This window comes from Chelonia mydas, chromosome 21, assembly GCF_015237465.2.
Source record: "Chelonia mydas isolate rCheMyd1 chromosome 21, rCheMyd1.pri.v2, whole genome shotgun sequence".
Classification (NCBI taxonomy): domain Eukaryota; kingdom Metazoa; phylum Chordata; order Testudines; family Cheloniidae; genus Chelonia; species Chelonia mydas.
In genome coordinates, this window is record NC_051261.2 from 7,765,903 (window position 1) to 7,793,297 (window position 27,395).

General features: G+C 47.6%; 1 protein-coding gene across 8 annotated transcripts in view; it reads right to left on the reverse strand.

Annotated features, from left to right (window-relative positions):
* The window catches only part of MDM4 (MDM4 regulator of p53), a 92,406-nt gene that overhangs the window by 20,947 nt on the left and 44,064 nt on the right, over positions 1-27,395 (reverse strand). For 3 of the 8 annotated variants that reach the window (XM_043533587.1, XM_037885391.2, XM_043533589.1), the window contains exon 11: positions 25,914-25,956. In XM_043533587.1, the coding sequence (XP_043389522.1) occupies positions 25,914-25,956 (43 nt within the window). Of the gene's footprint in view, positions 1-15,132; positions 15,192-22,426; positions 24,962-25,913; positions 25,957-27,395 lie in introns of those variants that run through there. The other 5 variants (XM_043533585.1, XM_043533586.1, XM_043533590.1 and 2 more) reach the window with 4 other exon arrangements.

Below are 27,395 nucleotides of genomic sequence, written 5' to 3' on the forward strand. Positions count from 1 at the left end.
CTTAAAATCAACACTATTCCAGGCCATTCATAGAGGTAACACACTGCAGATTTGAGATCCAACTCCGCAAACTACATATTCCAGCAAAATGAGGCGAGAGTGTGATGCAGTTGCTAAAAAGGGCTAATATCATTCTTGGCTGTATTAACAGGAGTGTCATATGTGAGATATGGGTTGTTCTGCTGTACTCAGCCCTAGCGAGGCCTCAGCTGGAGTACTGTGTCAAGTTTTGGGGCCACGCTTTAAGAACGATGTCGACAAATTGGGGAGAGTCCAGAGGCGAGCAACAAAAATTATCAAAGGTTTAGAAACCCTGACCTGTGAGGAAAGATTAAAAAACTGAGCATGTTTAGTCTTGAGAAAAGAAAACCGAGCAGAGACCTGATGAGAGTTTTCAAGTATGTTAAGGGCTGTTATAAAGAGGACAGTAATCAACTGTTCTCATGTCCACCAAAGGTAGGACAAGAAGTAACTGGCTTAATCTGCAGCACTGGAGATTTACGTTAGATATTAGGAAAAACTTTCTAACTCTAAGGATAGTTAAGCACTGGAACAGGTTACCGAGGGAGGTTGTAGAATCCCTGTTCTTGGAGGTTTTAAAGACCAGATTAGACAAACATCTGTCAGGGATGGTCTGGGTTTACTTGGTCCTGGACTAGATAACCTCTCGTGGTCCCTTCCAACCCTCCATCTCTATGATTCCATGAAATCATCCCTCTCCATCAAAAAATTCACCAACACTGACTTAATGAAACTTAAGCACAGGCTTAAAATTAAACCTGTGCTGAAACACTTTGCTGAATCAGGGCCTTTATGGCCACTAAATGGAGAGGCATAGCCCTCAGCACACCGGGGCCTTTAAGGCGGGACACAATGTGTGATGAGGATCCGAAATTAGGGAGACACAAACTATGATTCCTGCAGGGACCTCAGAATGCAGAGGGATACAGTCATCTAGTGCAAATGACTCAGCGACCTCATTTCACGATCCTTTATTTCTGATGTGTGAGGAGACCCCCAAATATGTGTGGAATGGAATGTACCTTTGGGTCTAAAATGAGTGGCATTTGAGCAGCGTGCAGAAAGGCTGTCTTCTATGGTAAAGAATTAGTCTTGGTCAATTTAATAGATTATATATTTGCTAAGGATTCTTTCATGATTACATTCAAGTTGCATTTCCTGCAATAGGAAACTTGGGCCAGATTTTCAAAGAGCTCAGTATTCATTTAGGCACCTAGCTAAGTGGCTGGATTTGCTGGAGACCCCAGCATGTTGGATGCTGAGCTAATCTAAAAACATTTTCAAAAGTGTCTGTGACCTAGGCACTTCAGGGCCAAAGTCCCACTGACTTTCAATGAGATTTAGGCTCTTTGAGTGGCTATCGCTTTTGAAAATGGGATTTAGGCACTTTTGAAAATGTTACCCCTCTATTTAAATGGGAAATGAGCTATTTTGAAAATCTGTCTATATGCAAAGTCACCCTGGTTTAACTAAAGGTGTAATTTAAAATCGTTTTAGTTAAACCAGTGAAAAGGGCTGGGTGGACACCCTTAAACTGATCTAAACCTGGCTCATATTGATTTAGCTTAAATCAGTTAGGAACAGGTTTCAATAAAACTGACATAAACCACTTTTGAACCAAAATTAGAGTGTCTATACAGGGTTTTGAACTAAACTGGTTTAGAAACCAATTTAAATTAAACCTTTTCAGTACGCCTTCTGAGTCTAGACATTCCGAGGGAATACATAGCATGGGACAGGCTGTGTGACACATTCTGCCACCTTTACACTGAGTATGAGAATAGTCCCACTGGTTTCATTAGGGCTAGTCATGGAATAAGTTATTATTCAACAGATGAAATTCCCCCTGTGCAACGGGCCACCAGTTAATTCCAACCTACGTCCTATGTTACACACAAGTCATCAGTAGAGATAGGCCCAAGCTGCCAAGTTCCCAGCTACAGCGGGACCTACATGCCCCAAGTTCATGCATGCTGGTATTTGGGGTTCCATGCTGAATGCCCAGAGTTCCCCAGAGCCAGGATCTGAGCTTGCCCACATTTTGGGAAACAAGTGAAGGTTTGATATCTGGGGTTCATTGTCACAGAAATATCCAACTGCTCTGGAGTGGTGGTCAACTCTCGGATGTGGTGCAGGAGGCAGACCCAGCTGCGGAGCTGGGATTGGAACCCTGTCTGACATCCCAGCTCTCAAATCCGGGCCTGGGAGTTCTCAGACAGCTGTTGCATCCTGGCCTCCACCCAATGACTGCAGAAACTTGGTGAGCGTCAGCCAAGGCACCACCCATGGGAGTGCTGATTGGAAGATTGCCCAGCTTCACCAACTAGTCCACCCATGCTATTTAAGCCAGAAGGAGGCACAGGAATTCATCTGAGCAACTAAATGATTCCCCGTTGCTGCTGCTGCATTGGACCCTGATTGTGCCTTCACCCAACTCTCTTCCTGATTCCTAATCCTCTCCTGCCTCACCAGGGCCTTTGCTCCTGGTTCCCACCATGCTCCTGCTCCATGCCTGATCCTCGTCTCTCTTCCAGTTCCTGCCCTTACACCTCACTTCCAACCATATCAGTCCTGGCTCTGGCATTTGGTATCCGACCCTCAGCTTCGATTCCTGGCTCTGACTCTGGTAATCAGCAGTTGGCTCTGGTGCTGACCCTCGACTCCATTCCCCAGCTGGACACCTGCCCTGCCCACTAGACTTGACTCCTGCTCTGGCCACTAGGCCAGACCACCTATGTCCCACCCCCTAACATCCTGGTCCCGAAACAATAGCCTCTACCCACTTAAACTGGAAGAGCTCCCTAAGTGGAAAGCAGTAGTAGGTCCTTTATCTTCCCTGTGGGCTGTCCAGTAGAGGCTGATATCATTCACACAACCAAAGCTAGTATATTACCAATTACCCCTGCTCCCCCCAGTGTACCGCTAGTCAGAAGCATCTGAAGTTGAGAGTGGAGCTGCTTGAACTATATTCCCCATGGAGATAAAGCTACACTCGTTTCCTGAAGGCGTTTCCCATTCTGACATGACATTAGCCAGGGGCTGTACTTAATGCAGAGAAAAGTTTAGGCACAGCAAACTCTTAAGAGCATCTTAAATTCATTTCAAGGTCAGTCCCTCATGGAGGGAAAGCATCCACCCATTGAAACACTGAATGAACAGAAAATTGCTCAATCAAGTTTTACCTTTGCAGTCCGCTGCTCATTTATTTGGGAGAATGAGGCTTGCAGCATAGAATAATGGTTGAAGATGCTTCAAAAAGGGGGAGATTTTTAGGTGAGTGTCTGACCTAGGATGACTCTATATGTGAGGGCCCTTTCATCCGGACGACAAAGGCATAACAAGAGCCAGTGGCTGGAAGATGAAGCTACAGAAATTCAAACTGGAAACAAAGAGCAACTTTTTAACAGGCAGGATAATTAACTATTGCAATGGCTTCCCCAAAGGTGTGGGGGATTCTCCATCACTTGCAATTCTACATCTGCTTTTCTAGAGGCTAGTTCAACCACAAGTTATTGGGCTTGATGCAGGAATTTTACTGGATGAGGTTCTCTGGCCTGTGCTATGCAGGAGGTTAGACTAGATAACAGAATGGTCCCTTTTGGCCTTGAAATCTACAAATCTATGAACATAAGGAGGGATAGTCTTTGGGTTCCATTGAGTCTCACTTAAGGGAATACTAATGGGAGTAAGGGCGAAAGATCTATTTGAAGGTGACTATCAAAGGGCAAAGAATATGTACTATTACACCGGTTTCAGAGTAGCAGCTGTGTTAGTCTGTATCTGCAAAAAGAAAAGGAGTACTGGTGGCACCTTAGAGACTAACCAATTTATTTGAGCATAAGCTTTTGTGAGCTACAGCTCACTTGCTGTAGCTCATGAAAGCTTATGCTCAAATAAATTGGTTAGTCTCTAAGGTGCCACAAGTACTCCTTTTCTTTTTACTATTACACCCTGAGTTTTCATTTGCAATGAAAAGGCTTGTTTAAAAATACTTCTCCCCTCATCCTGCCCCAATCAGGTTTAACACCTGTGTTGTGGTTTCTTTCCCATAAACCACAGTCCTTCCTGGCTTTTTGTCCACCTCCCACCCTGCCCCTCATTCCTGTTTTACTTTTATTTGCTTTAGGAATAACAGTGAAGCAATTGCTACCGCTCCTTCTGCTCTTTCTTCCCCTCTTTCTCAGTGTAAACAGCATTGTGGATTTCATATGCAACTTAGCTTCTTGACAAATCCAGTTGAGAACATTGTGTGCCAGATTCTATTTTAAGCACCTAATAAAAATGTTTTTGGAATGAACCCAGGGCTGTGTTCTTCTTTTGCAAGAATCTTATTACTGGCATTATAGAAGCATCCAAAAGCCCCAATCAAGATTGGTGCCCCATTGCACTGGGCACTGTACAGACACATAATAAGAGGAGACAAAGGGCAAAGAGGGGGGAAAGAGATTTGCCCAAGGTCAGTGGTAGAGCTAAGGATAGCACCCAAGTCTCTGGACTGCCAGTCCAGTGCCCTACCCACTGGGTTATACTGCCTCTCCTGAGAGTAGTGTGTTTCTACCATTCTGCCTTCAAAGAAGGATATACACTTTACCCAAAAGAAGTGCTTTGCTGAACAGGGATGGGATTACTCACGTACTTAGAGTTAAACCTATGCTTAAGTGCTTTGCTCAGTCGGGGCCTTTAATCTCTTTAGGTCTCATTTCTCCATCTATAAAATGAGGCTAAGACTCCGTCTTTTCCACCCACCCTTGGTCTGTCTGGTCTGTTTAGATCGCAAGCTCTTCAGGACAGGGACTGTGTCTCACTAAGCATACGCACAGCACCTAGCACCATGAGGCCTGGATCTCAGCTGGGGGGATTTTTGTGCTACCAAAACACAACTAATACATCATGACAGGTTTCAGAGTAGCAGCCGTGTTAGTCTGTATCCGTAAAAAGAAAAGGAGGACTTGTGGCACCTTAGAGACTCTAATAAATTTGTTAGTCTCTAAGGTGCCACAAGTCCTCCTTTTCTTCATACATCATGGTAACAAATGAAGTGGGGAGAGGTCTGGCATAGCGGGACATGCTGCCGTCTGGAATGAGGCACGCGGCTAGAACACTTGCTGTGATTGTAGCCGTGACTAAGGTACATCAGTGTGTTCAACTTTGCAGTTCAGGCTTAAGGGGTTGGAGGATTCAAAAAAATCCCCAGTGATCTAAGAACATCCCTGAGTGCAATGTAATAGAATTCATTAGAGACGTGTTTCCTAGGCACGTTAGATCAGATGGGGAGCTGTCTGCCTGATGAGCTCCAAGACCTGCTGGCGCCCTGGGGTTTAACTAGAGTAGGCTGCAGGCAGATGCTCCACTCTGCAGGTGGATTGCTTTGGGTTTCATAGGCTGAAAGAGCTGCCAGCACTGGAGGCAGGCTGCCACTTACTGATGCATCTGGAAGTGCCTGCAGACAGCAGCCCGGTGTCACTGTGAGGGGGCTGAAAGCCTGGGCTCTTACATTTATCTCTTTGCAGAGGAGTGGCTCCTTTGCAAAGAAGCCCTTTTGTGTGAAAGATCCAGCACTTCATCCCATGGGAGCCTAATGGCGGCCAGGTCATAGGAAGGCCCTGTGCAAGGACACTAAAGGGCCAGAGAGAACCACAGGGGCTGTCTTGTGTCCAGCAGCCTCGCTAAAGAATCCCCTTCTCATTCACAGCTGAGTCCTGTCTTCTCTATACTGCAAGGGAATCTCTTTATCTCAGTGCCAGCTAAAGAGCACCTCATCTGCTGGCTTGTGAGTCCATGGGGCAGAGGAAGGGGTATCAGAGGAGAAGGTGGCCTGTGAGATGAACCAGCAGGGTGCAGCATGACAAAGCGTGGCCAAGGAAGTGACTTACCCACCTGAACTTTCTGCCGTCCAAAATGGTGTGACCTGGATCCACCAATGGCACTGGCTGGGGTTTTAGGTAATTGGACTGAGTGCTGCTGAAATGTTGGGGGGTCCTGCATGCTAAGGCTACCTCTACACTGCGAGCGAGGGGGTGGAATTCCCCAGCTCGCGTACACAAGCTGGGTGAGATATAGTGAGAAATAGTCGTGCAGCCGCGGGCAGTGGCGTGGCTAATGCAAACACTCCTGGAAACGGTGGGTGCAGACTCTGCCCCTGCTATAGCTATCACCATGTCATCTCCCCGGGGGAGACAAGCGGCCCAGGCCCTTTGTACTTCAGTGTGGCTAGGCAAGGTCAACCCTACACCCCCTGCCTGGGGCTGACTTCAATGAGATGTACAGTGTGTCTGTGTGGCCCAGAGCTCAGCTGGGGCATCAAGGCTCAGCTATCATACAAACAACAAGAATAGCTTCAGGGATGGAGAACTTGCTGACAATGACACTCTTTAGAAGCCAGGACCTTTTCTCTGCTCTTGTTCCCACAGCTCTGGATGGGGGAAAATGGGGCACCGATGGGCAGGCCACATTCTTTAATACCATTAGCTGGCATTCATTCCATTGATTTAATGCACTCTGTGTCTGTCACATGGATTCGTTCATTATTACAACCCTTTATTTGGCTTATCACCATGGTATCTGGGCTCCGTTCAAGCCTTACAGGGAGACTTTCCAGATCTCAGAACAACTCATTGCAGGTACATATTTATTAATCACAATTAGTCTGATTAAATTAGAACTAAAGCAGGCACTCCTTTGTCTCTAAAGTATACATTCAAAATGCAGACGTACTTGTGAAACATTGGCAGTGTTTTCCGTGTGCGTGACGATGTTATTATGAAGCGGGTACATTACAAAATCCTAGACAGCTTTATAGAATCATAGAAGATTAGGGTTGGAAGAGACCTCAGGAGGTCACCTAGTCCAATCTCCTGCTCAAAGCAGGACCAACCCCAAATAAATCATCCCAGCCAGGGCTTTGTCAAGCTGGGCCTTAAAAACCTCTATGGATGGAGATTCCACCACCTCCCTAGGTAACCCAGTCCGGTGCTTCACCACCCTCCTAGTGAAATAGTTTTTCTTAATATACAACCTAGACCCACTGCAACGTGACACCATTGCTCCTTGTTCTGTGATGTGCCACCACTGAGAATAGCCGAGCTCCATCCTCTTTGGAACCCCCCTTCAGGTAGCTGAAGGGGACTATCAAATCCCTCCTCACTTTTTTCTTCTGCAGACTAAACAAGGCCAGTTCCCTCAACCTCTCCTCGTAAGCCATGTGCCCCAGTCCCCTAATAATTTTTGTTGTCCTCCGTGGACTCTCTCCAATTTGTCCACATCCGTCCTGTAGTGGGGGGCCCAAAACTGGACACAGTACTCCAGATGGGGCCTCGCCAGTGCCGAATAGAGGGGAATAGTCATTTCCCTTGATCTGCCGGCAATGCTTCTACTAATGCAGCCCAATATGCCATTAGCCTTCTTGGCAACAAGGGCACACTGCTGACTCATATCCAGCTTCTCGTCCACTGTAATCCCCAGGTCCTTTTCTGCAGAACTGCTGCTTAGCCATTCGGTCCCCAGCCTGTAGCAGTGCATGGGATTCTTCTGTCCTAAGTGCAAGACTCTGCACTTCTCCCTGTTGAACTTCATCAGATTTCTTTTGGCCCAATCCTCCAATTTGTCTAGGTCACACCGGACTCTATTCCTACCCTCCAGCACATCTACCTCTTTCCGCAGCTTAGTGTCATCCGTGAACTTGCTGAGGGTGCAATCCATCCCATCATCCAGATCATTAATCAAGATGTTGAACAAAATCAGCCCCAGAATCGACCCCTGGGGCACTCCACTTGATACCGGCTGTCATCTAGACATTGAGCTGTTGATCACTACCCATTGAGCCTGACGATCTAGCAAGCTTTCTATCCACCTTATAGTCCATTCATCCAATCCATACTTTTTTAACTTGCTGGCAAGAATACTGTGGGAGACTGTATCAGAAGCTTTGCTAAAGTCAAGATATATTCAGTCCACCGCTTTCCCTATATCCACAGAGCCAATTATCTCATCATAGAAGGCAATCAGGTTGGTCAGGCATGACTTGCCCTTGGTGAATCCATGTTGACTGTTCCTGATCACCTTCCTCTCCTCCAAGTGCTTCAAAATGGATTCCTTGAGGACCTGCTCCATGATTTTTCCAGGGACTGAGGTGAGGTTGACCGGTCTGTATTTCCCCGGATTCTCCTTCTTCCCTTTTTTAAAAATGGGCACTACATTTGCCTTTTTCCAGTCATCCGGGACCTCCCCTAATCGCCACGAGTTTTCAAAGATAATGGCCAATGGCTCTGCAATCACATCAGCCAACTCATTCAGCTCCCTCGGATGCATTAGACCCGGACCCATGGACTTGTGCATGTCCAGCTTTTCTAAATAGCCCTTAACCTGTTCTTTCACCACTGAGGGCTGCTCACCTCCCCATACTGTGCTGTGTGATAGCTGTGTATCAGAGCATATATAGAACTTGTCTTCTCCAAAGTGCTTTAGAAACCTTACCTGATCCACCTTCTCCCCCATCTCATGATTATTATCTCCTTTGCACAGGTCGGGAGACTGAGGAACAGAGAGGTTCTGTGACTTGCCCTTGGTCACACAGCCAGTCAGTGCCAGAACTGGGATGAGAACCCAGGTGTTCCTGAACCCCTCTGCCCCCTTTCATTTCCATGCTCAGACCAGGAGATAAACATTTCTGAGCTCTGGCCTTTCAGTACAGCAATTACCAGAGAACGAGATGGGGTTGGAAATCAGGGAGGAATTGTTTTAATTCATTTATTTCCTTCTAGGTCTTTTCAGAATTCAAAGCTAAAATTATATCCCCTCTCCACTGGAACAATAGGCCTCACCCAGCTTGTCCCAATTAAGTGGTTTCTACTGTATTCAAGTGGGCAATTTACTTTTAAATCATGCTTATTGAAAAGCGCCAAGGCTAGGAAAGCAGCACAGGGTCAATTTCCAAGCTGTCTGGGGCGTGGGATGAATAATCCTTCCCCAGTCCTGATTTGCAATTAAACCACTTTACACATTTCGAATCACATCAGTCTTGGCCCCATGCAAACGCTGTCAGTTGACTCATCAACTTTCCCCTGTTCATCAAACGCCCCATTGGGCTGTTCTGTATGCTGGGGGACTCGGAGCTGGGCTTCCTGTGCTCAGGAGGGTAAGAAAAACAACTCATCCCAGGATGTGACATGCCCCACTGCAGACAGACGAGCGCTTGCAGGCTCCCGCATGGTACAGCGGTTCTGAAATTATTTTTGTAGCCCTTGCTCCCTTCCGCAATGCTAACGTTCTATCAGGCGATGAAGAATATTACCTGTGCTGTGGTGTAGCATTTAATATGATCTCTGGACAGGAACGACGGCAACATAATACAACAGCAGTGCAAACCCAGCCCTGCCCGGTGACCTTTCAAGAGAATGTCTGCAATTTGAATTTAAAGCATAGCTTAGAATGTTCTAAAACAAGTGTGTGTGGGGGGGAAGCGGGGGACGACTTGCTTTAATGGAATAATTCATTTTGATTGAGAACAGAGTGCCTGTGGTGTGTTCTGATGAGCTACTGAAAGGCTCCATCGGGCAGGGGGCCTGAATACCATTGTGTGTGTGGGGAGGGGGGGAAGGGGCAAACAAAGGCTTTTAAGAATGACCTAAATGAGAGGCCGTAGCTGGACAGAACAAATGCCAGTGCATGACAAGCGGGGACTCCCCAGGCCTCGGGTGGTCTTTTTGATTTAATGGTAGGTTTCAGAGTAGCAGCCGTGTTAGTCTGTATTCACAAAAAGAAAAGGAGGACTTGTGGCACCTTAGAGACTAACACATTTATTTGAGCATAAGCTTTCGTGAGCATCGGAAAGCATCCGATGAAGTGAGCTGTAGCTCACGAAAGCTTATGCTCAAATAAATGTGTTAGTCTCTAAGGTGCCACAAGTCCTCCTTTTCTTTTTTTGATTTAAGACACTTGGCTGAAAAGTGGGAGATCTGGGTTTTATCCCCAGCTCTGCCACAGACTCGCTCTGTGTCCTTGGGCCACCCACCTCACCTCTCTATTTCTTCTTCTCCCCATGCGCAGAGTGGGGTTGTGAGGATAAGCCCAGGGATCTTTGTGGGGTGCTTAGGTGGCATAGTGATTGGGGCCACAGAAGCAGCAGACAGACGCTCATCAAGCAAAGTCTGAATAACCAGATGAGTTGTAGAGAGTGCCCTGACAGTCACCAATCTCCGGCTCTGTCAGACCAAGACAGGAAAGCCCATTCCCTAGCAGAGGATGCCAGGGCCCCTGAAGTATAAATCATGGGAGTATCACCACGCTGCGAAGTGGCGGTATTTCCTATCAGGGAATCACCAGTTTAAAGTGGATCAGAGCAGCTCGGAAGGAACACAGTAAAATCCACAAAAGATCAAGCCTCTGTGCTTTAGCAAGCACCTGACTTGGTGGCTGTAAGATTTTAGCGGGACATCTGGCACCTTCTCTCTGGCTGACCCCTTCCTTCCTGTTGGTTCTCAGAGCCCTTCATTCTGCAGGCCCTGGAACATCCTGAGGGCAACCCAGCCAAGTTATACACACCTTGACAGTCAGACAGATGGACATGCATGGTGAGGGAGTGGTTACTAGCCAAGACTCAGGAACAAGCAGAGAATCCATCCTTGTATGCTGAGCCCAGTGCACACTGGGACAGGACTTTGGGGATACAGTCAGTACTGTGTGCATCGCGGATGGGATCAACAAAACAGTTATGAACCTGGCTAGTTGGAACCTGGGTGTAAAGACCTGCTGGTGAGCAAAGGGATGCAGAGAATAGACTAGAGCTCATCCCTGTGCTGACTGGATCTTGGAGCATCTTGTTCTCTGGGTCACCAGGAAGAGCCTTGATGGCCACAATTAGATCACTAGCCCCATCATCTAGTGATTTCCCAGCCACTGCCCTGGCCCCAGCCCCTCCTCGGGGAAGGCAGAAGCACAATGCAGTTTTCAGCAGGCTGACTGGGCTGCGTCTGGCTTAGCTGGGGAAGGCATCTGAGATGTCAGGGAGGGGAAGGATGGAACATACGTCAGGAGGGAGAAAGGCCCAGGACGGAGGCCAAAGGGAGAGAAGGGTAGTGACCTTTTGCAAGCAGGCAGCTCCAGCTGCCTGCAGTGACAGCTCCAGCTTGTACCTTTCGACTAACGGTCTCCAAAGGGTAGAGCTCCATGTTCAGCCACCAGCCAGACACTGCTGAATACTGCTGTGGATGGCCAGGGTTTTCAAATAGGACAGTGGAGGAGCTGATGGACAAACTCCCCCTCTGGGCTGAGCGGGATCATAAACCATCCAGAAAGCCAACAGCCAGGCACAGAGACAAGATGGACCTCTTCCCAGGGGTTTAGCTAGTCACACTGCATCGCTATTGGTATGACAGCAGCGCCTACAAGCCCGCTGGTGCATGGTGCTGTACATACACGCTGTACATACGCACAGTGATAGCGCCTACCCTGAAAGCTTACAATCTAAACAGACCAGAGAGAGTGAGAGAAAAAGAGGATTATCATCCCCATGGGAGCTGGGGCACAGGGAGATTAGGTGACAGGGAGCTTGTGGCAGAGTCAGGATTTGGAGCCAGACCTCCTGAGTCCCAAACCAGTGCCTTAACCACAAGGCCGCCTTTCTTCTCTGTGACATGTAGTGGTTCCTCCTGATCACCAACCTTACACCTGTATACAGGGGTCGGCAGCACTTTGCAACCTTGGATTTAGCCTCACTGTTCCCCTGGGAGGTAAGTAAAGATGATCAACCACTCTTTACAGATGGGGAAACTGAGACACATTGAGAGGAAGTGGCTTGCCCTAGGACATGCAGCCGCAAAGCCAGAACAGAATCTGGATTCTCTCCCCCACCACCCTCCCCTGCCCTGGCACTTCCGAGAAAGGAAGATCCTGGCCAAGAAGGACTTACTTCCACGTAGTCTGCCTCAAATATAGCTCTGAGAGACATGAAAATGAGACAGTCCATTGTATGGTAAGAATAAAGCTTCCGCTTACAGAGCAACTTTAATCTTAAAAGGGCTTTACACACACAGAGGAAAAACTTATCCCGGCCATCTCTGGGGTGGGGGGCAAGACAACACTACACTGGCAAACTGGCACAGAGACGAGGGGGGAGATTTCCGCCCAAGCGCCCCACAACAAGCCTCCTGATCTCACAGAAAGTGCCACAGGATCCTTAGCAGCTGCAAAGAGTTCGGCTGCATGGAGTTCGGCTCCGCTACAATGGAAGGACAAAGGGCTACGTTTCCCTGAGGGTCTTGAATGTGTGTCACAAGAGAAGAGAGGGTGTAGCCGTCCTGATGCAGAGGCCGTTAAACTCTCCCTTCCAGTTTATAGCAATGATCTTTCTCGCCCTGAGACAGGCGACGAAACCTTTGTGGCACTAGACCAAGGCCCTGCCAGGCCTAATCCAGGTGGTGGTTAGAACGCGTGTGACCAAAGTGTCACCTGCTCTTTCCCGGCAGCTGTAACTGCTCATCTCTTCAGGGCCATGTTTATTTCTCTGCCAAGCACATGCCCTGAGTGCTGATGAGCTCCCTCTCTCTGTGATCCAAGCTTTGCTTCCCTTTTGGGTGCCCAGAGCAGATCCGGAGTGCGGGAGCAGCCCAGGCAGCATATGGTCTGCAGCAAAATCCCAGGGAAATGGAATCATGGTGAAAGGAAGCAATGTTCCACCCCAGTGGTACAATCACCGCGGGCTGGCAAGGGCTGCCGGGCTGCTGCTGGGCTCCGCATGCCAGCTGGCAATATGGCAAGGACAGACTCCCCCAGAAGGGTTCAGACAAACACAAAAAAGCTAGAATGAAATGGGTTCTTCTTTGGGTGTGTAAATTCCACTGTCAGGGTGAATGCATCCCCATGCACTAGAGTTCAGCTTTTTTTTGGCCAGCAGCATCCATTGTGGCTGCATCTGTGCCCCGAGTGAAGCCTCTGACTAAAGGTATAAAGGGCAGGTGACCCCAATGGACCTTCAGTTCCTTCTCAGTGCCTGTGGCTACAAGTCAGACCTTTGCCGTGTCCCAGGTTCTTCGTGCACTGTGCAGCCTATTCTTCACTGTGTGCCTAGCTAGGTCCTTCGCAGAGAGTTGGTGATCAGGGTTAGTGTTGGTGATTTTTGATAGTTTTACAAGGAAACTTGCTTCTCTGTTTTGTCTGTGAGTTCCTCCCGGTAGCAGGCTCGACTCCAGGCTTCAAAAATGGCCCTTTATACCAGACTGGTATCCAGACGCTTGCTGTGGCTGGGGTGAGGGGCACATTCCAGAGGGATGTGCCATCTCTAAATCTTTTTCTGAGAGAACCCAGAAAGCTAGGGAGTTTATTTCCAAAGGTTTCTTTTGGAGGGATCAATGCATCCCTCGGATTCTGGGTGCCTAGGACAGGAAGTTGGCTCATCGTCTTTTTTCTTTTTGTCTGTTTGTGAACTATTTATTTTATTTAGGATGTTTTAACAAGTTTACAAATCCCTGCCATGTAAATATCAGAAACAAAACAATCATTACAACAGTTAGCCTTGGTTAAAGAGACATTTTGCAGGTCTATAGTTATCAGATCTTGCTGTTTAGCAGGGTGTTACCATAATACAGAGTGAGCCTCATTACAACATCTAAGGGGCAGAAACTTTGGAGCACACCTCCTCTAAAAGCGCTTCCTATTGGCGCCTCTTCCTGTGGGCTGACGTTCTTGCTGCCAAAGATGCATCCTCCTTATCTGATAAAATCTTGGGTGAAGAAAGAGCATCGAGTTCACAGGGAGAAGGTCTCCTTCACCAGGTCTTTTCTCTGCGAGCCACAAAACCTCTTGAGACTCAGAGGTTAAGAGTAGCACAAGCCCCGGACCCTCTGGCACCACATAAATTGCCTGGTACCAACCTCTCAGCACTGAAGCGTCTGGTACCAATATGTCTGGTGCTGTCTACCCTACTACCAATGCCAGCTGCTTATCTGCAGTGGAGAAGGTGCCTCTTCCAGTACTGATGGCTGCTCCAACCCCGGAACTGAGGACATGAGTACTATCAACCACAGCACATTTGGAAGGTGTTCTCAGCACACCAGCTGGTACAACTCCTCTTAGGGGGGACTATGCCTCCTCCTCCTGAGAGGGCAGTAGGTTGGTATCATCTGTGTGCTCCCTGGGGTCCGGTATCCAGGCCAATTTACACCTAAGGGGAAGTCAAGGGCTGAGTTTCATTACCCTAGGTATAGAAGCTCAAAGAGGGACACTTCTCCCTGGTATTCCTCCCTCCTGCCTTTGGCCACTCTCCTCTCATGCCTATCAATATCCCTGGCCTTAGTGGGCCCAGTGGGAGATGCACCATGCCAGAAGACGAGTGTCTGCTTCCCAGGCCTGGGCAAGATCCTCTTCCTCACCTCAGAAGGGAGCTTTGCAACCAGCTCAGTGTGCTCCAACAGAGCAGATGATTCAGAGTTCTGATGAAGAATCCCAAGTAGAGGACCTTCCTGCCCTGGCTCACAGCCTGGATGAGGCTGTAGTCCCTGAGTCATCTACATCCACCCCAAATGACTACAGGCCATTCCAGGACTTGTTATGCAGAATGGCTAACATGCTGGAGATTCCCGCTGATGAGTCTAGGAAGAATCACACAAGCTCCTGGACATCCTTCACGCCATGATACCAGGGTGTCTTGCAATGCACACCAATGAGAGGCTGACATGTGCCTCTCTGGCAACAGCATTGACACACTGTTTCCGGATGCTCTCCCATCTGTCCGTGTCTGTCTGTTCTCTCTTGTCTTATATTTAGACTGTAAACTCTTTGGGGGCACTGGCTGTCTTCTTCTTCTCTGCTGGTACAGCTGTCACACTCCCCAGGGCCCCCCAGGGTTGTGAGGCACCCTCTGCACCACCTGCCCTTAGTGCGAGAAAGTCCTGTGTGTGCCTGCTGTCAATCATCTCCCTGGAACCCCCAGCCTCTGGCGACACAAGCACTGTCCTCCAGGCCCTTGCTGGCATGCAGCAAGATTTCTCATTTGCTGAAGGATGACCAGGAGAAAGGAACAGGCTGTGGTTATGTTTCAGAAACCTCTTGCAAGCAAACATGCTGCATCGCAGATTCCACCTCTGAGTCTGCTCACAGCTTCTGGCCGGTCACGTGGAAAAACCTGGGACCTTTTTATAATCTCACTGCTGCCATGTTATTCTGGAACCATGTTCCATCTTAATTAGGAGAAAAATCGGTTTCAGATTTGCATGCAGCAAAAGAAAAGAAAAGAAAAGAAAAGAAAAGAAAAGAAAAGAAAAGAAAAGAAAAGAAAAGAAAAGAAGGGCTGCATTTGTGCTGATGAGAATTGAATATTAATACACAATAACAATTGTAAAAAGAAAAGAATTACTTGTGGCACCTTAGAGACTAACAAATTTATTTGAGCATAAGCTTTCGTGAGCTACAGCTCACTTCATCGGATGCATTCAGTGGAAAATACAGTGGGGAGATTTATATACACAGAGAACATGAAACAATGGGTGTTATCATACACACTGTAAGGAGAGTGATCACTTACAATGAGCTAACACCAGCAGGAGAGCAGGGGGGGGGGGGGGGAGAACCTTTTGTAGTGATAATCAAGGTGGGCCATTTCCAGCAGTTGACAAGAACATCTGAGGAACAGTGGGGGGGGTGGGGGAATAAACACGGGGAAATAGTTTTACTTTGTGTAATGACCCATCCACTCCCAGTCTCTATTCAAGCCTAAGTTAATTGTATCCAGTTTGCAAATTAATTCCAATTCAGCAGTCTCTCGTTGGAGTCTGTTTCTGAAGTCTTTTTGCTGTAATATTGCGACCTTTAGGTCTGTAATCGAGTGACCAGAGAGATTGAAGTGTTCTCTGACTGGTTTATGAATGTTATAATTCTTGACGTCTGATTTGTGTCCATTTATTCTTTTACGTAGAGACTGTCCAGTTTGACCAATGTACATGGCAGAGGGGCATTGCTGGCACATGATGGCATATATCACATTGGTAGATGTGCAGGTGAATAAGCCTCTGATAGTGTGGCTGATGTGATTAGGCCCTCTGATGGTGTCCCCTGAATAGATATGTGGACACAGTTGGCAACGGGCTTTGTTGCAAGGATAGGTTCCTGGGTTAGTGGTTCTGTTGTGTGGTATGTGGTTGCTGGTGAATATTTGCTTCAGGCTGGGAGGCTGTCTGTAAGCAAGGACTGGCCTGTCACCCAAGATTTGTGAGAGTGATGGGTCGTCCTTCAGGATAGGTTGTAGATCCTTGATGATGCATTGGAGAGGTTTTAGTTAGGGGCTGAAGGTGACGGCTAGTGGCGTTCTGTTATTTTCTTTGTTGGGCCTGTCCTGTCGTAGGTGACTTCTGGGTACTCTTCTGGCTCTGTCAATCTGTTTCTTCACTTCAGCAGGTGGGTACTGTAGTTGTAAGAACACTTGATAGAGATCTTGTAGGTGTTTGTCTCTGTCTGAGGGGTTGGAGCAAATGCGGTTGTATCGTAGAGCTTGGCTATAGACGATGGATCGTGTGGTGTGGTCTGGGTGAAAGCTGGAGGCATGCAGGTAGGAATAGCGGTCAGTAGGTTTCCAGGATAGGGTGGTGTTTATGTGACCATCGCTTATTAGCATCATAGTGTCCAGGAAGTGGATCTCTTGTGTGGACTGGTCCAGGCTGAGGTTGATGGTGGGATGGAAATTGTTGAAATCATGGTGGAATTCCTCAAGGGCTTCTTTTCCATGGGTCCAGATGATGAAGATGTCATCAACATAGCGCAAGTAGAGTAGGGGCATTAGGGGACGAGAGCTGAGGAAGCGTTGTTTTAAGTCAGCCATAAAAATGTTGGCATACTGTGGGGCCATGCAGGTACCCATAGCAGTGCCGCTGGTTTGAAGGTATACATTATCCCCAAATGTGAAATAGTTATGGGTGAGGACAAAGTCACGAAGTTCAGCCACCAGGTTTGCCGTGACATTATCAGGGATACTGTTCCTGATGGCTTGTAGTCCCTCTTTGTGTGGAATGTTGGTGTAGAGGGCTTCTGCATCCATAGTGGCCAGGATGGTGTTTTCAGGAAGATCACCGATGGATTGTAGTTTCCTCAGGAAGTCAGTCGTGTCTCGAAGATAGCTGGGAGTGCTGGTAGCGTAGGGCCTGATGAGGGAGTCTACATCGCCAGACAATCCTGCTGTCTGGGTGCCAATGCCTGAGATGATGGGGCGTCCGAGATTTCCAGGTTTATGGATCTTGGGTAGCAGACAGAATACCCCAGGTCGAGGTTCCAGGGGTGTGTCTGTGTGGATTTGTTCTTGTGCTTTTTCAGGGAGTTTCTTGAGCAAATGGTGTAGTTTCTTTTGGTAACCCTTAGTGGGATCAGAGGGTAACGGCTTGTAGAAAGTGGTGTTGGAGAGCTGCCTAGCAGCCTCTTGTTCATATTCCGACCTATTCATGACGACGACAGCACCTCCTTTGTCAGCCTTTTTGATTATGATGTCAGAGTTGTTTCTGAGGCTGTGGATGGCATTGTGTTCTGCACGGCTGAGGTTATCGGGCAAGTGATGCTGCTTTTCCACAATTTCAGCCTGGGCACGTCGGCGGAAGCATTCTATGTAGAAGTCCAGTCTGTTGTTTTGACCTTCAGGAGGAGTCCACCCAGAATCCTTCTTTTTGTAGTGTTGGTAGGGAGGTCTCTGTGGATTAGTATGTTGTTCAGACGTGTGTTGGAAATATTCCTTGAGTCGGAGACATTGAAGATAGGATTCTAGGTCACCACAGAACGGTATCATGTTTGTGGGGGTGGAGGGGCAGAAGGAGAGGCCCCGAGATAGGACAGATTCTTCCGCTGGGCTAAGAGCAGATAACAATAACACAATAACAATTGTGCACACAGCACTGAGGCAATAGAAACTGACACAGAATACAGAACTCAGAGGAGGCAAAGTAAACAGGGCTGCTTCTTGAAAGCACCTCACAATTGATTGGCTTTGGCTCTGTTGAGCGAGGGATAAGAGCTATCTGGGTAGAACAATCTGACCTCATGGTTCTCCCAGCCTGGCATCCTGGTCTTTCCAGACACCCGGTTCAGCGCTAATGGGGACAAGGGCCAGAGTCAATCCAATATGCAGATGAGCTTTATCTGAAAGGGACAACCATTTAATTAAGGCACTGTTCTCACTGCATAGGCTGTCACTGCCACAAAAATCCCTCTGCCCACCCCTCTGTGTTATCCCTTGCAAAGGGTGTGCATTAGGCTGACTGCCCCAGCCTTGCAATTCCCTAGCATGCCTGTAACACCCTGCATCTACAATTGCACAAGTATTCTTCATGTCCGGCTTGGTTTCCAAAGGTGCAGAGCACTCGCCTCTCCAGGAAATGAAGCTTACCTGCTATTGGGATTGCACCTGTGCTGAACAGGGCATAGTGCCATGTTTCCACCACCATGCCATCCTGCACCCCTGGGAGAGCAGGAATGTCACACAGAGGTTGGCCCTTTAAGGGGAGTTGAGTCCAGCCCCACCTGTGACTAATCAGTTGCTGCCCAGCTGATGCTAAGGCTAGGGATGGCTTGGAGATCATGTGGTCCCCATAAAAGCCAGCAAGTAGCTCGGTTGCCAGTGAGAGCTGCAGGGAGCAACCCAGGAAGGTTTCTGCCGGAGACTGTAGGGCAGGGGAAAGAGAACTCAGTTTATATGTGATTTCCAGATAGATGGTTTATAACGGATAATCTTGCAGGGAGCAGCAGGCTAAGGAAGGAGAAGAGATCAGAGAGGTTTGTCTTGACTCCCAGGCAGACAGGCTGTGGAATGTCATCCTGGAGAGCAGTGGTATTCAACCTGTGGTCAGCGTACCCTTGGAGGTCGCAGACTAGGTCTAAGACTTCCAAAGGGGTCTGCACCTCCATTTGAAATTTTTTAGCAGTCTGCAAATGAAAAAAGGTTGAAAAGCACCACTGTAGGAATTAGACAGGCACCTGCAGAGGGACCTGGGATCAGGGGGAAAGGAGACAATTGAAATGCTGAATGAGCATTAAATAATTTTATTCTGAAGAAATAAAACTTGGGTCCTGAAGAAAGGGGACAGGAATCCGGTTCCTGGAGAGTGTTCTAGCCCACTGGCTGACAAGGGAGTGCCACAGGTCAAGATTAAGGGGCATTGATAGAGCTGGGGGGGAATCCTTGAACTGGAATAGCAAGGTTGGAACCTGAGTTGCCGTGGCACAGCTGTGAGCAAGAGAGGCTGGGGTGGCGAAGTTGCAATGGCAGGAAGTGCTGTTGGGCAGGAGTGAGGTGTATCAGGAGAACTGTGCATAGTGTATGCACTCAGCTCTGCTGTCATGAGTTCCCACTCCAAATATCTGCCCACGAAAAGAGCAAGGCTGGGCATAAAAAGATTAAGAAAAAGCAAAGGCAAAAATAAACAAGAGCTGTCTGCCCTAGTGGGATCTGAGCTGTTACATGCGTAGGGAGAACTCTCAGGTCCTACATAATACCTCCAGGAAGCTGGTGACTTCCAGCACGAATAAACAGCTTTGATCTTCACCAATCCTTTCTAAATCTTGAGCAGTGTCTTGTAAATCTTTAATTACAAGAAAATTGCAACCTGAACAGTGAACACACAAACTGCGTTGATAAATATTTAAAATTGCTACAGCGCCAGATCTGAGGGGATTAAGAAAAGATATATTGGAGTGACAGTTATTAAACACTAAATCCCAGTAAATGTTACAGAGTGGATAAATAATGTAGATCTCTGACAGCCATTCCACTGCTGACAAACTAGGAGAGACATCTGCTATGGGGGAAAGAGAGGGGGTTTGGCGTTTGCTAAATGATTGGCACCTTGCAAAAAGCAAAACCCTGGGGTATTGGGGAGAATAAAGAAGAATAAAAGTGTATTCATCCCTGAACAGAATCATACCATTTTGTAGGTTCAGATAAGGAGCTGCACGTTTAAGTGTCTCTTAATCCCTTGGGTATGCAAAGCTAGAGTGGAAATCTAGCAAGATCTCATCTTCTGGAAAAGATTTCTAGGACTCTGGTGGCCTAAGGCCAAATGAGGCCTGGATCTATGAGGCGACCTGTAATTATTACCTACCAAGAGAAGCTATCTGTTACTAGTGGGCTCGCTAATCTACCGTGCACAGGCAGAATGAGATCTGACAGCTGGAAGATGAAGTTGGCAAAGTTCAAACTGGAAATAAAATATTTGTATCAGCGAGGGTAATTAACCGTTAGAACAGCTTCCCAAGGGTCATGGTGAATTCTTCCTCACTTGAAAACTCTACATCAAGAGCATGTGATTTCTAAGGCAGATGTTCTAGCTCACCTCCAAGTTATTGGGCTGGATGCAGGGATCACAGTGGGAGGTTTCCTAGCTGGGGTTATGCGGGAGGTCAGAGTAGATCATCACAATTGTCTCTTCTGGCCTTAAAAATCTAAGAATCTATCAGGGAAATCTTCTTCCTAACTTCCTTGAGCCGCTCCCCTTCTCAGTCTCCCTGATCCTGCTTCCCCCCTCACAGCCCTTGTGGAGAGTTGTTGGGTTTCTCAGTGACCTACGGCCAGTGGGCCCAAATCGGAAAGATCCTGCATTGCTCCGCATCGGCTGCCACTTGGGGCGGGTAGTGCCATCGGAACAGGGACCGTCTCATGAATATATGAGCGTACAGCGCCTAGCACAAGGGCCCATGACCTCCTGGTGCTACTGCAATATATATAAACAATCATAATAACAGCCCTTCCTTGGGGTGGGGTTTTAGGGTTTCCAGTTGCAATTGGAACCTGGAAGTGAGAGGCTTCTGTAAACATGAAATATAACCCAGAAAAACAGGACAGCAAGATCTGAAGCATCCTGGCATTTGACGTTTGGCCCTACAGGAAGCGCATGTAGGTGGGGAGGGGCAGTTCTTCTGTAACAACTCTCCCATCTATAATTAACCCATTCACTAGGCTAACAGAGAAGGACTGGAATGTGCCCCAAGCAGTTTCGAGGAAACACTGACCCCTTTTTTCAGTTTTTCAAGTGTATTTAGCACTGATGAAAGATTCCACCCTAATGGATCCCCGCAGGGTCCGAACACACACCCACACCCATCTCTCAGCAAACAAGAAGGAAGGGAAGGGGGAGGGCTATGAAAGAACAAAGCTCAACTCATCACAGGGAGCAAAGAATGCAAAACCAGACAAATCAAAGGACCATGGTAGGGAACAGGATTGCCTGCCTTGTCCTCAACCTGCTCATAAGGTTTGCAGCTCTGCACTGAGACAATAAGTATTATCAACACTCATTCTTCAGGGCTTCAGCCATGTACCTGCAGGGGTGAGGCAGGAATTTTTTCTTCCGATGCAGTTGGCCAAATGTGTTTAGGAGTGGCGGGGGTCTTCCTCTGAAGCATCAGAGACTGGCCACAGCTGGAGATGGGGCACTGGGCAGGGTGGCCGAGCGCTCTGAGGTGGCTGGGAGAATCCTCTTTCTAGATGTCTGGCTAGTGTGTCTTGCTCACATCTGGGCACATCCCACCTAATCAATTCCCTGCCATTCCAGGACCCTAAGGCATTCGTGGCACCTTGGTCCCGCCTGTTCTCTGCCTGTGGCACATCACAGTGTAGTCTGTGGCCTGGAATGCTTTAGTCTATCTGAAATCATTCCGCTCAATATTGGGGTAACCGGGGGACATGTAATGGCCTGTGTCATACAGGAGGTCAGACGAGGGGATCTCATGGACCCTTCTGGCCTTAAAGCCTATGGAAAGGCAATCGGAAGGGGACAGCTGGCAGACAGCCCTGGACAAAGCCCCCTGTTCCAAAAAGAATCTAGGGAATTACTGGATGTTACCCAGCCAAATTCTGCCCAGACACATGGTTTTAGGGGAGAAAGGAAATACGCCCCACAGCCACAGAGAAACCCTCCTCCCACATCTCCATCGAGCTTCCTCCTCTGGCGAAAGCTTCCAGCCTGACAGCCCTGGAGACTGAAGGCCTCTGTATCCACAGAGCAGACACGGCAAGGGCACCCGCAGGACAAACTGTGCTCTGCCACCTTGTGCTTCAGCCCTCCCCTAGGAGAGCCACCTCTATGGCTGAGGGGGAGGTCTGTCTCTGCAGCCCATTTGGTCACTGTTGAGCCTGCCAGCAGGGTGGGGTGATCAGTGCTAATTGGAAGGGTCTTCGTGGGACGCCTGTCCACTACAGCTGGACTGGGGGCCCCAGTTTTTTTCTGGAAAGGGGCAACTGAAGAGCTATCAGACAGTAACAACTTTTGGTCTTTGCCGACCTGGACTGAATTCAAACCAGCCACACAGAGGTGAAAGGCTCCATTCACACCCTCTGCTGGTGTGTGGAGGCCCCCCGACTCCCCCAGAACAGTGAGAGTTTGGAGTTCATACTCCCCTGAAATGCACAGGACAGCTCACCCCTCTAGGAGCTGCTGTTTCAGACTCAGGCATTGGTTACACTCGGGTACGCTTTCAAGCTTTTCTTCCTGACTATGAGGGCTGGAAATTTACTTTTTTTTTTTTTTTTTTTTTTTTAAATGAAAGCTAAGTTTCTCATCTCATCACATGACCCCACGAACTGGGGCCCTAGGCACGGGCCTGTAGTGACTATGCCTTTAATGCAGCACTGACTTAATCTGTGATCAAAACCCCTTCCATGCAGCCAACACCCTCTGCTTCACCCCACAGCGAAAGGGGACAATGGGTCGTATTTAGGTTGCTGGCTTGGATGTTTTATAATTTGGATCAGGACACCAGTAAACACAATTTCGCTACCATTTCCACTTCTTCCTGGCTCAGCAGGGCACCATACCTGCCTTCCCAACAGGTTCTTAAATTAAATGTTGCACTAGCAGATTCGAAGGCGGTTTGCAATCCAAACCCTCAGAGCGAGCTTTGCTTTGTTTTGTTTTTTATCCACAGGGATGCCTGGTGGCTATAGAATCGTCTTCCCATTGAAATTTGGAAAGCCAAATCCGTTACAGTTCTTAAATCACAATGACAAAGGCACCGGGGGGGGGGGGAGGGGGGGAGAGGGAAGGTTTATGCTGGATGTTGCTTGTTACTGGTCTTTAAACTGCAAGACGCCAGGGGACTCTTTGTGGAAGATGCTGTCCTGCTGTATTGAGCTTCTGCTATTGTGTCTGGTGTCAGGAGATGACAAAAATGTGGCAGGTTTCAAAAATTGAGGTTTTTTGTTGCAATTGGACAAAAATAATCAAATGTTTACAAGCCCAGACCAGGGACGTCAGCACCCTGAATTTCTTCTTTTGAAAATCTAGTGTTTCCATTGTGTCAGTTTTACCCACAGGGGTCCCAAAGTCTTCCCTTTAACCAAAGGGTGTGAGTTCTTTGGAGCACAGACTGTCTTTTATTGTGTGCTTGGCCTAGCACCTTGGTTTGAAACCTCCAGTAGTACCGAGCCCCCAAGGCCAGCACTGGGACATTGGGACCAGTACTGATTCAGAGGGAAGATACCCACTACTGACTCATTCACACCAGTTCTAATCTATCATATTGGTTCTCAGCCGAGCAATCCATCGCTTATTACTAAATTATTATTCATTTATAGTGTTATTAATTATGACTAATTAACGCAAGAAAGAGATGAGAATGCATATAACCACTCGACAGTCAGCTCCCTTGTTGTTCATCATCAGGACTTGTTTTCATTTGTATATTAACATTTCTCATCACCAGAGCAGTCTCAGTTGAATTCCATTACTGTACTTCTTAGCCCCAAACCACCTCCTCCTTACAGGTTTCCCCCACTTCTCTCTCCCCCCTCCTCTCCTTTTCCTTTAAGTTTTGAGGTCGTTGACTAGATTTCCATTGCCCAATTCCCAGCTAGCATTAAAGATTCATTAGTTCACTAAAGGCAACTATCAAAAAGTTAATTATTCCCAACAGTCCAGGCTGCAGTCACACGGAGAAAAGATGCCATAAGCAAGAATTACCCCTGCTCCCTACCTAATAAAATATTGATCCAAAAAAAAGTCCAAAAAGTTTGCTAATTACAAATATTAAGGCGAGGACGTGGAGCGTTTGTGGTTTTGTGTAAAGCTGCCTCATTGCTATTCTTTCTCAAAGGGGCCGGGCCCATGCATCAATGCATGAGATGATCAAATTCTCACACAAGAAATCAGGGCCACATTCAGGAGTCAAACCCAGGCCCGGTGGTGGTTTATACTGCAGTAGTGGCCTTGGGGTCCAGCTGAGATCAGAGCCCAGTCATGCTGTGGGCTCTGCATACGCACCGTGAACTCCTGCCGTAAGAGTTTATCATTCTAGACAGACAAGATGTACAAAGGAAGCCGTATTTTCATCAGGCAGAGAAGTTAAGCAGCACAATCTAACTAGTTTGAAGGAGCTTGCTCAGTTTATGAATGGGATTCTATGACAGGGCTGCCTGTGATTCAGGGGGTCCCTTCCAGTCCTGTGCCTTCCTCAAGGTCACACAGGGAGGCGGGTTTTTTTGGAGGAGCCGGGAATTAAATCCAGCTCTCCTGAGTCCCAGACCTGTGACTTACCCAGAAGATCACCCTCCCTCTCTGAAGCCCACAGTCCCTTGAAGACCCTCAGGCATCGAGGGCCCTCAGAGCAAGGTGGACCTGCTGATAGAGAGTGCCCTAGTCTGCATGGTGGTGAGAATCCATCCAAGGAGGAATGCTTCAACGCCAATCCTGACCAAGAAGAAGCATAGGGAGAAGAATGGAAGTGCAGTGGGGAGGGAGGAAAAAAAAACAACCCTTCTTTCTATTTACATTTGATTAATCCTAATAGCATGGAAGTTCTCCGGAGACACCTCTGCAGCTGCTGATCCATATGTGCTGCATTTCTAATTTAGTAAAAAGAGACAGCGCCTGCCTCTTGGTCCATCAGCCAGTGTCAGCAGCATCAGTCATCGGGAGGGGGTCTCCTCCTCCGCTCGCACTGAGCTTCTCTTGGGACTTTGGCAGCTCTCTGATTTGACCCAATCCTGGAGGAAGACCAGGATGGAAACTCTCGGATTTTGTTAGGGAGGGAGGGAGATGCACAAAAGGGCCGAAGGGGGGAGGGGAAATGGAATAGAATGTCTTGGGATATTTGGTGTTTTTCTTAACTCCCCAGTTCCTGGAGTCGTGAATACCCCAGAATCTCATCTTTCATTTAAGAACAAAAGTAAATTTCTAGACTTCTTGCTTATGGGGAAAAGTTTGAAATACGCGACCCCTTAAAGCTTCAGAAGGCAAAAAAGATCCTGTATTCTTTTAAAAATCTCATGAATTTTCAACCAGTCTCGTGATTATTTGAGGCCTCACTCATGTTTTTGGAATGCTTGGGGTTGGCGACTCTGTACATGAGCCATGTGTTGGGGACATGAGGAATGCTGGGGAATGAGGTACCTGGGTAATATGTACGCTGTGCACTTAGGTAGCAACTTTCATGCTAAGAGCCTACGTTACTTTGCAATCATTGTTGAAGTCTCATAATCTCCTTCCCCCATGACGCAGTCAAGCATCACTGTCATTTTACAGATGGGGTAATTGAAAAGCTACATCACTTGCCCAAGGTCCCTGTTAAGAGCCGCACAGAGGAAGCCATTTATAGTACACAACTAGACAGTTTATTGATCCAACAAAACCCAGGAACCACGCTGCCTGCAGGGACTCAAGAGCTTGAGCACCAACCTCAGGGCAAACTGTTGGGAACCAGGGCACAAACCCCAGATTGCTTGTGAGTTGTATACTTAGATTTCACCACCCAAGTGTCCAGTGTAAACTCCTCAGGCACTAAAATAGCCTAAACATGGATAGTCACAGATAGTCCCCTTGGGTACTCCAATCTCTCTCGCCACCCAGATGAGTGTGCCTTTGCAATAGATGGTCCCTTACACCCAGAATCACAGCAATATTCAGGTTACTCACAGTCCCAAAAGACCAGTCACTTACCCCAGGTCGGTTCCACCTTAGAGCTCACACCAAAGATAAGGATCTAAAGATTTATTAATAGGAAAAGGAAACAGAGTTATATTTACAAGGTTAAAGCAGGTAAACATAGATACACAAATGAATCACAATCTTAAGTTTCAAAAGTAATAGAAGCTTCTACCATAAGCACATTCTCTATGTCCCTTAGGGCTAACCCAGGCTAAGCAGATTGGAATCTCATGCTTATACCTAGAAACCTTGCCCTCCAGAGTCCAGGAAGCAGAGAGGTACTCAGTTCCTTCTGTGTGGGGTTTTTATTCCCCTTATCCTGTGTGCTCTGATTGGCAAATTCAGCTGATGGGAGGAATCCACCAGTATGACTCATCTCTATGGGGGCAGTGGGGAAGAGCAGAGGAACAAAGGTCTTTTCTCCTCTTCCATGCCCCACAATAGTCTGGTGTTGATGGACCTTCACTGTTGGGCAGTCATAACACCTTCTGTTGGAGACCGGCACTTCACACTAGTTAATGTCTCTCTCCTGTCTGGTGGTTTACACAGTCACAGAGGCTTTCACTACAAGTGCTCAAATATTACCTTACAATATGGGATACAGATGTTGTTCTAAGTGAGATTAATGCACGCAGCAACTCACATGCGTTCAATAAAGTCTAAACACATGCTTGTAATCCTAATACCTATTTTAACAATATTAACACACAGGTGACTTAGACTCACTCCAGCTGTGTATTTTTTCCATGTTCAATTGAGGCATGGGGACCTTGGCATGAGCTGGCATCTGGTCTGCCAGCGTCATACATACTATATATCATTGAATGGCATCTACCAGCACCATACTTATTAATTACCTAATTACAGATATAAATCACTCTAGGAACAGTCCCAAAGTGAGTCAGTGGTGGATTTAGAGGGGCTAATGCACTGGACTGGAGTCAGGACACCTGCGTTTTAGTCCTGGCTCTGTAATTTGTTTCCTGGACAATTTTGGGCAAGTCACGTCACCTCTCCATGTTCCTTACAATCCTGTCTATTTAGATTGCAAGCTCTTGGAGTCAGGGATTGCATCTATGTGTATGTGCCTAGTACAATGGAGCACTGATCTAAGAAAACATGGAAGGAAGATGGGTGGATGGATTAACTGTTTTGGTTTTTTTTTTTAAACTTGGACAGCAGCCTTTTAATCAGCAAGACTTTAACTATAGCTGCTGCTTCTTTAGACACATTTCTGTGACCAAATACATGGGCACATAGGGCCCGATCCTGCAACGTGCTGCATGCCTCCTGTAAATTGCAGAGCTTGGGGAGTTGAAATGGCCTCAGCATCTTTCCAAGAGGTGTTTGATGCTGTGCAGGATCAGGCCCTTAAGCCCTCTCCTGCCTGAATTACTGATGTGCCCTTTTAATCTGCTGTATCAGGACATCAGGGGATAATTATACTGACCCTGACGGAAGCACAGATTGTATTCCTATTTACAGTGGGTGGAG